A 12,612-nucleotide genomic window follows, 5' to 3' on the forward strand; every position below is an offset into this window, starting at 1 on the left:
CTTTGGCAAGATTGAAGACCGGGTGCGAAGCACCACTTTCTCTTCAAACATTATCATATACAGAGGCTTGGATGACACTGCTTGCAACTCACTCACTCTCTGGGCTGACATTATTGCCACCAGAAAGGCTGTTCTGATGAGGGGACAATTATGCAAAGACTCGAAAGGAGTGCACATAGGAAAGGTGAGAACCAAATTAAAGTCCCACTGTGGCATGACACAGGGCGTTGGTGGAAACATATGTACAAGCCGTTTTCAGATTCAATTTACAACAGGAGACTTAAACAAAGATGGGTTGGTCTGGCAGCCGTAAGAAAGCAGACAGAGCAGAAAGATAACCCTTGAGAGTACCCAATGCAGAGCCCTGCTGGGCAAGAGTAAGAATGAAAAGAATAGTAAAAAAGAGAAGCAGTAAGAGCGTCAATAGACCTTTCTGTACAATATATTCCACAAACTTTTACCAATGGCAGGCATATACAGTCTTAGTGGAGGGCCACCTGCCCACCAAATTAACCTCAGATACTTCAGGAGGAAAGTCATAAGTTTTAAACGCCCACCGCTCAATCTCCACGCATGTTGGCAGAGAGTTGACAGGTTCCGGTAGAGGACCCTCTCCCGTTGTTGTGATAAAAGATCCTCCCGATGGGGGGGGGAGCCTGATCGGCGGATCCGTGCTCATTTTCAGAAGCTTTTGATACCAGACTCTTGTCCAGTCTGTAGCCCCACGAATGCCTTGGGCCCGCTAGTTCTTCTTGTGAACACTGGGCAGAAGTGGTAAGGGAGGAAAGGAGTACAGTAGGCCTGCACTCCACTCGCAATGAAAAGCGCAGCAGAGAGATAGCTGCCTTGGAAACTCTGTTCCAGTCATGTCCAGAGATGCAGGGCCTCTTGACAAAGGGTCCATGACCCCACCCACCCAGCTTCTTGCAGCACCACATGGCGACAGTGTTATCAGTGAACACCTGCACTAACTTTCCCTTGACAGAGGGAAGAAATGCTTTCAATGCCAACAGGATCACTTGAAGCTACAACAAACTGATGTGGAGCCACAACTCTGCCAGAGACCATTGTCCCTCGCTGAGCTCCACCTCTACCAGATGGTCGTCCCATCCCATAAGTGACGCATCTGTCACTACTGTGAGATCTGGTTTGGGAAGGGAGAGGTGTCTGCCTCTGACCCAATTGTGGTTTATCAAACACCACTGAAGGTCTTTCGATGGTCCCTCTGAAATCTGGACCATGTCGGAGAGATGCATCTGATGCGGCCTCCACTGGAACTTCAGGTTCCACCGCAAAGCCAGCATACGCTATCTTGCATGTTTTACCAACAGGATGCAGGAGGCCTTGAGACCCAGCAGCCTCTAAGTCAGTCTCTCCGATATCCAGGGTAGAGACTGAAACACCTGTATCATAACCTTAATATCCTGGACTCGCTGCTCAAGAGGAATAAGCCAGAAACAGCACTGTGTCCAGAACAGCTCAGATGAAAGGGAGCATCTGAGAAAGATGCAGGTGTGACTTCGGCACGTTTAGAGAACCCCAGCGAATGCAGGAGTTCCGCAGTAGTCTGAAGGTGGAAGACAACAGTTTGGGACGAGGACACCTTCAATAGCCAGTCATCAAGGTAGAGGAAGATTGAAACCCCTAACCTGCGCAAATGAGCTGTGACCACCACCATCCCATTTCGTGAACACCCCAGGGGAGCTGGTATGGGCAAAAGGTAGCGCAGTAAACTGAAAGTGTTTGTGTCTTACCTTGAACCGCAGGTAAAGTCAGTGGCCCAGAAGGATGGGGATGTGAAAATACGCATTCTGCAAGTCCAACGGTACCAACCAGTCTCCTTGGTCTAGACAAGACCTGAACCGAAGCGACCATCTTGAACTCCTCCTTTTTGAGGAAGAGATCGACGGTCTGAATATCTAAAATGGGCTGTAACCCTTTCTTCTTTTTCAGAATCATAAAGTAGTGGTAATAGCAACCACTACCTATGTCTAAATCAGAACCCTCTCCAGAGCCCACTTAGCCAGGAGAGCTGTAACTTCCTCTTGGAGTAAAGTTAGATGATCCTCTGCCAGCCATTCTTGAAGTGGTGGAATAGAAGGAGAAAAAGAAAGGTAAGTCAGAGAACAGCCCTCCTGAATGATCTGCCAGACCCACTTGTCTGATGTTTTGGACCTCCACTGGAGGAGAGGATGATGGATTCTCCCACCAACTGAAGTAGAATGGCCTAGAAGACTCAAACTAGGAGTGCTTGTAGGCTGTAGCTGCCGAGGGCTGGTTGGCAGACAACTTCTGGATTCCATTCAGAGATCGGAATGAGCCACGTTTACGCACAACTTGGGAAGTCTGTGCAAGACAGTGGCTGGGACACAGTTGATGCAGCTGAGAACTCTTCCACTGCCATGAAAGTGCCGAAAGAGACTGGCGACGGGGTGTTACTGAGCGGCCCAAGGATCTGGCCATAGCAGGACAGTCCTTGAAGCGCTCCAGAGCCCAGGCCACTTTCTCTCCGAAGAGACAAGATCCAACAAAGGGCATGTCCATTAGATCAGCCTGGACATCACCAGAGAACCCAGGTGTTCTTAGCAAGGCGTCAAAACCACTCTGCCCTGTGAGTCTAATGGTGAATTTTGCTGCATCTCTCCAATCCTTCACCACTTGTGAGAGTACAGCCCGGGCCTCCTCTGGGACCTGTGGCAGAACTTGCACAACTGTCTCTCAAAGGGAGTGGGAGAAGAAACTCAATAAGAATATGCATGCAGTACTCACCGACTGCAATGCCAGGCTGGTGGAAGAAAATGTCTTCTTCCCAAGTGTGACCAGCCTCTTGTATTCCCTATCTGGAGGAGCAGAACGGAATGCACCATGTGACTGAGGAACCTTTGGGTCGCTCAGAGTCGGGAAATGGTGGGATGCAATTGTCCTGTTCACAGGAGCCCCTGTGCTAGGCTTTGACCACATGTCTAGGAGGATATCAGTTAGTACTTCATTAAATGGCAATAGAGGTTCACAGGTGGAAGCCCAAGGCTGAAGCACTTCGGTAAGGAGATAAGTTCTGACTTGCACGGAGGGCACCTCCAGTCCGATGAGCTCTGCTGCTTTTCTTAATACCATGGCATAAGAAGCCTCCTACTTCATAGCCACAGTAGGTGGAGAGAGCACACCAGTATCTGCAGAGGTGACCAGGCCCCTGGCCTCCGCAAGCTCCTCTTACCTCGACCTTCGAGCCGGCGCTAATGGAGCCTTCGGTAGCGTCGGGCGGTGCCGCACAACTTCTGGATGGTGCCTGGATGGAACCCGATGGTGCCACAGAATAGTCCATCCTTCCCTCCTAGGTCAGGATCAGCGATGAGAATCTCGGCATCGGGAGAAGCTAAGAAGGAGTCATTGGCATGAAAGGCATAAATGGTGCCTGGACATGATGGGGAATGACTATATTAAAGGAAAGCAGTCCCACGGGGCCTCGAGGTGCACTGGATAGGTTTACCACCCTGGCAAACATGCCATACATTGCATTTGAAAATGCCAAGGATCCGCACCTGGAGTTGGGAGTGGTGGGTACGGATTTGGAACTGCCTTATCTGGAACAGGCTGAGATTTAAAGGCTGGGTTTGGCTGCGGCGCCGGAGACACTGGAGTTGGGGTCGGAGTGGCCGGAGGCAAAGGAGCCACTTCCCTGGATGCTGGAGAGTCCCTTGGAGACGGAGAATGCATTGGAGTCACCTGCGTTGAAGGAGAGGGTGAGATGTCATCCTTCCTGTGACACCGCATGACCAGGTACCCCGACTTTGGCTACTTGCCTTTAGAAGAGCGACGCCTGGACCCATGATGCCGCTGCTTATGCTTCCTCAACGACCTCGAGGTGTGTGGAGTCTGCACCTTCAACCCCTATTTAGCCCTCTTCCAACCTCGCTTTTCCTTCTTCGCCCGAGCCATGAACAACTTCGCTTCCCCCTCTTTGAGGGCCTTCGGGTTCATCAGACGACATGAAGAGCATCCCTCTATGTCGTGGTCAGATGACAGGCATCAAAGGCAATTTTTGTGGGGGTCCTTGACGGATATATGACCCCGACATTCCCTACAGGGTTTAAATCCAGGCTTTTTCTGAGCAGGCATCGTACAGATACAGTTTTCAGATGTTACTGTAACAATGTAAACCACAAAGAAATGGAGTCCTAGAAAAACCGTCACACGTCAACAGCGTGGATAAAAGGAAACTGACGACAGCATGCTGATGATGTCTTCTTATAGTTCCGATGTCACGAGGAGTAACGAGCAGAGCTGAGCCATTGTGACGTCCTTGTCGACGTGGGAGAGCTATGAAAAAAGTTTCAGTGGAATGCTGCGCGAGGGGTAATTCAGAAGGTGAGGAATCCACAAGCAGATGTGTCCATCAGAGAAGCATGCACTATATCAATCATTTTATCACTTGATATTTCTATAGCATGAAACATAATAGTTGATGTAATACGCAGAAATATACTATCAGACCTAAATCAGACATCTCAATGTGTACTATTGCACCCCATGATTGAGGCTGCATAGGAGTATACAAATAAGGACATCACTACACAGTGTGTGTACACTTGAATACAAGATTCTTCTATGCAGAAGGTAAAACAACAAATATAGGTTTTTCAAAGTAAATGAAGGCCGCTACGTCAAAGACTTTATGAGGCGAACAATGCTCTTGTGCGGATGATTACACATTTTTTATTGGAATACTGTCAAAATAAATGCAAGACCATCCCAGTGGCCATTTATATTCGAAAGTACTTCGCCTTTTCCTATGCTCCTGCTTCATACTCCTGTGTGAGGTGGGAGGGCTTTGAGATCACGCAGACTGCAATGAGAAAATCTAGGGATAGTGATTATCTGATTTATGGGACTGCTTTTAAAACATACATCTTCATGCTTAATATAATGGAGCTTACTCACCTTTCATTCAAACAACTCTGAATAAAGAGAAATTACAGAGGCTTTGATTTACTAACAACCATTGGCAATGTATATAGGTCTGGATTCAAAGGACTGTTGTATGGTCCGGTGAAGCATTACAAGTAGATGGCATGGGAATGGATAGGTCAATCAATCAATCAATCAATCAGGGGTTTATAAAGTGTGCTACGGACCGGTGAGGGTCTCAAGGCGCTGAGGTGGTGGGGTGAGTTCTGGATCAGTCGAAGAGCCAGGTCTTGAGGTCCTTCCTGAAGGTGTTCAGGGTTTGCGAGCATCTGATGTTGACGGGGAGCTCATTCCAGGTCTTGGCTGCGATGTAGGAGAAAGCTCTGCCACCTGTTCTGATCCTGTGGATGCGGGGGACCTCTGCCAGGGTGAGGTCGGCGGAGCGGAGGCTCCTCTTGGGTACCTGGAAGGAGAGTCTATCGTTGAGGTCTTCGGGTCCGATGTTGTTGAGGACTTTGTAGGCGTGGGTGAGGAGTCTGAAGGTGACCCACTTCTCAACCGAGAGGCAGTGGTGGTCTCGAAGGTGTTGGGTCATGTGCTCGTGGCGTGGGGTCCCGAGGACGAGTCTGGCGGCTGCATTTTGGATGGTCTGAGTCTGTGTAGGAGAGATCTGTTGTTTACGGCGTATAGGGCGTTGCCATAGTCCAGTCTGCTGGTTAAGAGCGCGTGGGTGACGGTCCTTCCGCAGTCGGCGGGGATCCATTTTAGGGATGGGCAGGCAGTTGAAGTTGGTGGAGGCAACAGCGTTGACCTAGCAAGGGAGGAGTCTAGGATGATGCCGACGTTTCGCATGTGGTCTGTGGTCGTCGGTAAGTTCCCTAAGGGGGAGGGCCAACAGGAGTTGTCCCAGGCGGATTTGCAGGGTCCTAGGACTAGAACCTCTGTTTTTTTCTGCGTTGAGCTTGAGGCAGCTGTCATTCATCCAGTTGGCCACGTTCTTCATACCGTCCTGGACGGGAGTCTGGTGTCCACAGGGTTCTTCGTGAGTGAGAGGATGAGTTGGGTGTCGTCTGCGTAGGATATGAGGCTGAGCCCATGCTGTCTGACGATGGCGGCAAGGGGGGCCATGTAGATGTTGAAGAGCGTGGGGCTGAGTGATGAGCCCTGGGGTACTTCTCAGTTGATGTTGGTGGGTTCAGAGAGAGAGGGCGGGAGTCTGACCCTCTGGGTTCTGCAGGAGAGAAAAGATTTGATCCAGTCAAGGGCGGCTCCTTGTATCCCAACGTCGTGAAGTCTGGCTGCTAGGGAGCAATGGGAGACAGTGTCAAAAATTGCAGAGAGGTCTAGCAGGGTGAGGGCGACGGTGTGTCCTCTGTTGAGCAGCAGTCGTCTGTGGTGGCGAGGAGCAGTCTAGAATGGAGTTATCTTCGATAAATGTGGTCAGCTGGGTGTTCACCAGTCTCTCGTTGACTTTGGCTGTGAAAGGGAGGAGGGAGATGGGCCGGTACTTTTTCAGGTCCGTAGGGAGGGTCGTGGGCTTCTTGAGGAGGGGTTTAACCTCTGTCCACTTCCAGTCATCTGGGAAGGTGCCGGATGTGAAGGAGGTGTTGATGGTCTGTTCCAGTTCAGGTGTGATGGCAGCGGCAGCCCTGTGGAATATGTACAGTGGGAAGGGGTCTGTGGAGGCTTCTGAGTGGGTATTGTGCATGGTTGTGGTGATGAGTTTGATGGTAGCGGGCTTCCAGGTCGAGATTGTAGGCTGGTCGACTGCGATGGGGTGGGGGGTGATGTCCTGCGTTGGTTCGCTGAAGTTGTCGTAGAGGTCCTTGATCTTATGGCGGAAATATGTGCTAAGCTTGTTGGAGAGTTGCTGGGAGGGTGTGACATCTGTGGCTTCGAAGAGTGGCTTAGTGAGCTGCTGTATGAATCTGAACAGTTTCTTGCCGTTGGTCGAGTTGGCCTGGATTTTGTCCTTCATGAAGGTCCGTTTGGTGACCCTGATGCGCTGGGGGTATTCCTTCAGGGCGTTCCATGCTTCTGCGGTTTTCTGGTTTCGCCAGGCTTTCTCTATGTGTCTGAACGAGCATCTGGCTTCCTGTAGTTCAGTGATAAACCAGGTGGCCTTCGGCAGGTGTTGCTTGGCGGGTGCCGGAGGGGTGAGAGTGTGTCAGCACAGCGGGTGAACTAGTGGTGGAGTTCTGTGACTGCGGAGTTAGTGTTGGTCGAGGGGGAACATCCTTTACGACGCAGATGTTACCCCGCGCTACCATTACGATGCGTCTCTTACAACGCAAGTCGTAACCACGACTTGCGCTAGAGGGCGTTCAAGGACAAGGAATAGTAAATGTACTATTCCAACACCTTCCCTACTATCCACGGGGACTGGTGTTGGAATAGTAAATTAAACTATTCCTAAGTCCGCACCCTACAGCGCAAGTCGTGGTAACGACTTGCATTGTAAAACACGCGTTTTAATGGTACGCGTGGTAATAGCCCGCGTCGTACCATCATACATCCTTGGTCGAGGCGCTGGGGGGGGTCTTGGCGATGAGTGGTGGTGAGGATGTGATCTTGCTCCAGTTTCTTTGTGGCGGTTGTGGGACACGCTTGGGTGCGCTGGTGGTGTTGAAGGTGAAATGGACACAGTGGTGGTCTGTCCAGTGCGGCTGGGTGGTGTGGCTGAACTGGATGTTAGTTCCTCCCGCAAAGATGGGGTCCAGAGTGTGGCCAGCTCTGTGCGTCGGTGTGTTGAACAGCTGTTTCAGTCCGAGTTTCGCAAGGCTGTCGAGAAGGGTGATGGAGTGGGGGTCGCTGTGGTTGTCGAGGTGGAGATTCAGGTCTCCGAGGAGGATGGAGTCCGAGGAGGCGATAGCCTGGGGTGCAGTGATCTCGGCGATGGTGTTTGCGGCCTGGGTGCATGGGGCTGAATGTCTGTAGAGTAGGGTGCTTCGTAATGTGGTCCTGGGACTGGTCTGGATCTGGAATTGGAGGTGTTCTGTGTCAGAGTGGGGGGTCATTCGTGCTGGACGTTAAGAGTCAGAAGGGGGCCTTGTGTGCGATGGGGAGTCCTCCTCCTGGGCAGTGGAGACGGTCTCTTCTCTCGACCTTGTAGCAGTCAGGGATGGCAGTGGCGATGTCGGGGCTGGAGGTGGCATTGGTCCAGGTTTCTGTGAAGAAGGCGACATCGGGCGAGAGGGTATCGATCAGATCCCAGACCTCTATGGCGTAACGGTGTAGGGACCATACTTTGAGGAGGACGCTGGACAGGGTATTGGCGGTGTGTGCGTCGGGCGAGCCTTCGGTTGTGGTGGGGTTGTAGTCGATGGTGAAGCTTCTGTGGCATGCTCAGCATGCGGACTCTTCATGGGTGGAGATCGGTGAGGCTTTAGCGCAGTCAGTGTGTCTTCCGGGCTTGAGTGCGTTGAGGGTGGTAGTGTCGTAGCGGAGGGTCCTAGGAGAGCCAGGGTTCCTGGCGCTGGTCGCGGATGGCCGCAGACGGGCTTGCCTTCGGCGCGCCTAAGCGCCAGCGGTGCGACCGCGCAGCAGACAGCAGTGTGCATTATGTGGGGGGGGGGGGGGGAAGGGAAGCTCAGCTGGGAGGCGGGAACGGGTGCGGGCAGAAAGGAGGGGCCGAGTGAGTAGTGGCGAGAAGCGATGGAAGCAAACAGCGCAAGGGGGCCAGAATATGACTGGGCAGAGTCACACGGAGGCAGGAAAACACACAAAAATACATGTAGTGCCACAGAGTGTAAAAACGCAGGCACAAATTACAGTAACGGAAAATAAAACTATAGCGGTACTCAGGGCACAGAGCAGCAGACTCGAACTCGCATGGCAGGGGGCTCAGAGGCAGCAGATGATCGCAGGAGCTGTCGGGGAGTACAGGCCTGTGACCGAGGTCAAGGTTCTATGTAATTGTGTGGAAGCACAGAATGGTAGAATAATATCTGGGTAGGTCAAATGGTCAGGTGACAGTCGCACTGTTAAGCAAGACTTAAAAATCCATGTAGGGTTATAAGTGCTCTCCTCTCCTGCTGCCAGAGAAAAACACTATTAATTACCTAGCTATCTACGATACTTTAATAGCTTTACAGTGTCCTGTGTGCCTCAGAAGGTTCCGACTGAGGCAGTGGATAAATAAACAAAATGAGCACAGCTGCATGAAGGGCAATCACTCTTTTGTGAAAGCACACAACTTCTGCCCAGTCAAACATGTAATAGTGGCTCTCATAATGTGGGCGGAGCCAAACCTCCTCTCTAGTGATGCTCATAAAAATTGTCTGGCGACAGCTGTGCTGTCAAAACAGACGATAAAAAAATCAGACACCACAACTGTGTATCACAAAAGCAGCACTGCACAAACGAGCCAAAATAGTCAGAGTCGATTGCCAATGATTAGATCAGCCGCACTTGTGCTGAAATGCTGTGCTAGCAGAAGAGGCTTTAATTAAAGCAAAAGTGAACGATATCTGAAATGCATGACATATGTACAAGGGGCACATCCTCTAATAGACATTTCGAAGCATGGACAATCTTGGATTTGGTCAGCAGTGTAAAATACCTCTAAAATAATTACATGTGGAAATATCCGAGGATACCAATGGTGTAGTGGCACCGGGACACAACCCTGTGAGGCCCCATTGCTGAAATTTACTACCGAACTAGTAGTAAAAGGTGCCATTTTCCTTTCTTGCACCAGGGCCCATGGCATCCGAGCTACACAATTGGAAATATCACACAATATTCAACTATCCACTATTTGCTCCTTGCTTACATTTGGCGCTACAATTCCACACATGGCCAGAATGTACTACTTTCTTAAATGTGGTTTTGCTTCGAATTCGAAAGATTTATGCACTGCTCGCGTTCTGTTATGCCCCCTTTGCATGGATTATTACTGGCAAGCTGCACTTGCGTCAGCCTTCGGTGGAAAATAACTTGTGCATGAGAAACAATCAACGCTGCCGTTTGTGCGGTCTTACACCACGAAGCGCTGCTTAGCATCGCACAAGAACCCACTCTAAACCATAGTAAACCTGAGCCCAGCTCGCTAGATAGCCAATATTTTGCATTGGCAATAAACGATCTGTTGAGTGCAATAAGTGTGTAACATTGTTTTACAATACAAACTACATTTAAAGGAAAACAGTAAACAAAGATTTCTTACCTTAACATATTCAACTTTTAAAAGGTCGAGTCCAGGTTTATCTGAAGAGCTAATAAGGTGTAGAGGTTGCTTTTTAATTCCTGCAAAAGCACCAAAGGAGATGTAATTATTCCATTAAATCGTTTTTCAGAAAATATTCTAAACATAGAAATGCACATGCACAGAATACATTTATATTCAAAAGGTGATTACAATTAGCAGCACTGATTTTCCATTTTTGAGTATGATTGACAATCGTTTTTCAACAAAGACAAGCTGGAAGAGATGTGGATACTCAACCTGCTAAGGCAGTGTTTCCCAAACGTTTTACACGACCCCATTTTAGAAGGACACTTCCACGGCCCACCTCACTTTAATGGACATGAGGCAGGTGAATCTCTGATGGAAGCATTGTGTGGTAGCGCGCTGTCATTTATAGACAACACATTTTCTATTAAAATGGGCACTAAATTTGAACAGCCATACTGATTTACTGTCAAAACTGCATTACATACACATGATAATATATTGAAATCGGGTTTAGTTTTGTTTCGTTTCTAAATTTATAGTGTGCGACAGCTACCCAAAAAGGGTTTCCCGGCGCAAAGCAAATCAGTGCTCAGAGGGAAAAGGGGAGAGATCACACAGTTTACCTGTCAAATAACCAGGTTTTTAAAGACTTGCGAAACTGAGTGTAGTTTGTCTCATTTCGAAGTGCTAGCGGTAAATGAATTCCAGAGCGAGGGGCCAAGGTAAGAGAACGATCTACCCCCCATCTGGCTAGTTTGAATTTGGGGGTAATGAACCTTCCTTGGAGCAGAGCGGAGATTTCGATGAGGGACGTAAGGACTGGCCAGAGACTGAAGATATTGAGGAGCACAGCAAGATTTAATTTTGTGCATATAACTCAGGGCCTTGAATTTGATTTGATTTTCGACTTTTAGCCAATGTAACTTACCTCGGTAGGTGGAAACAGAAGTGAACTTTGGGACACCACACAGAAGTCTGATGGCAGCGTTCTGTACCATCTGTAGTCTATGGACTACAGCTTTGTTTGAGCCAAGGTAGAGTACATTTCCATAATCAAGCCTAGATGTGATTAAGGCATTGATTAAAGTTTTTCTAGTGGCTTCTGGGAGCATCCAACAGATTTTCCTTAACCATTTAAGAATGGTGAAGCAAGTAGCTGCGACCTTGATTGAGTGCGGATGCATACTGAGTTGGTCATCAATCATGATGCCCAGATTTCGAACTTGGGGGAAGGGGGACGGGAGATTACCCATTTCACATGGCCAATGCAGGGGGTTCCAGAGATCTTTGTTTTTTCCTAACACCACTATCTCCGTTTTTTCTCCATTTAATTTGAGGAAAATTGGTTGCATCCAAGATGCTATGTTGTTCAGACCGATTTTGAGGATGGAAGGAGTGTTAGAGTTGTGTGAGGAGAGGGAGAAAATGATTTGAGAATCATCGGCATAAGAGAAAAGGAATAAACCAGAGTTTTCTGCTACCTCCGCCAGTGGTCGCATATACAGGTTGAACAGCAGAGGGCTGAGGATGGATCCCCGAGGCACCCCATGGGCAAAAGAGTGGATTTCGGAACAGGCTATTAGTGAAAAGACTAGAAAAGAACGATTTGAAAGGAAGGCAGTAAGCCAACTTAATGCAGGTCAGTCAATGTCCTGTGATCTTAGTGTGTTTATCAATACAGTATGGGACACCATATCAAAAGCGGCACTTAGATCAAGTAGAATAAGCGCAACAGTGTCCCCATTGTCCAGGTGGTGACGTATGTTTTCAGTGACCCCAAGTAAGGTGGTTTTGGTGGAAAAGCCAGCTCTGAAGCCTGATTGGGATGGGTCAAGGAGTCCATGTATTGATACATACTGCGTTAGATGCGAATGAATATGTCTTTCAAGAATCTTTGAGAAGACGGGAAGTAGAGATACAGGGTGGTAATTGCTGGAAATATCAGGGTCCGTATTTTTTAAGGAGAGGATGGATCATAGCATGCTTCCATGTAGATGGAATAGTAGCTTCTTGCAATGATGCATTAAGGAGATTCGCTATCACAGAGAGTGAGGAGGAACTCAATTTCTTTCATATTGAAACAGATAGGGGATCATTTGGTGATCCAGATTTAGTATTATGGACGAGTTTTGTTAGGTTTTTCTATTGTAAGTAAAAGCCAGGTTTTAAGAGAGGGGTCACGGGGAACTGGTGTTTCTGCTTGATTGAGGAGAGGGTTGAGATGGTGGGCCACAGGGGGATTTCTTGCCTGTTTCAGTACAATATCTTGGTATATGGTATCCACATTTTGAAAAAAGAAGGAGTCCAGGGCGTCACATTTGGGCTTGGTTAGTAGAGGAGGTTGTGCTTGAGTTTTTGAACCTGCAAGCTCCTTAACAGAGCTGAAAAGTGTTTTGGAGCAATTTGTGGCATTTATTATGGTGGTGGAAACATATTCTGCACAAGCTAATTTACAGAGTTTATGGTAGTTTTTTAAGGCATTTTGTAGATAGACTTAGATAAGGGAGTGTAGTTTTTTCTCCATTTTCTCT

General features: G+C 48.7%; 1 protein-coding gene across 1 annotated transcript in view; it reads right to left on the reverse strand.

Moving 5' to 3' along the window:
* VPS13C (vacuolar protein sorting 13 homolog C) overlaps positions 1-12,612 on the reverse strand; it is a 2,437,235-nt gene that overhangs the window by 1,728,865 nt on the left and 695,758 nt on the right. The window contains exon 29 of the mRNA XM_086955811.1: positions 10,073-10,152. Within this exon, the coding sequence (XP_086811937.1) occupies positions 10,073-10,152 (80 nt within the window). The remainder of the gene's footprint in view (positions 1-10,072; positions 10,153-12,612) is intronic.

Source organism: Lissotriton vulgaris, chromosome 2_1, assembly GCF_964263255.1.
Source record: "Lissotriton vulgaris chromosome 2_1, aLisVul1.2, whole genome shotgun sequence".
Lineage (NCBI taxonomy): Eukaryota > Metazoa > Chordata > Amphibia > Caudata > Salamandridae > Lissotriton > Lissotriton vulgaris.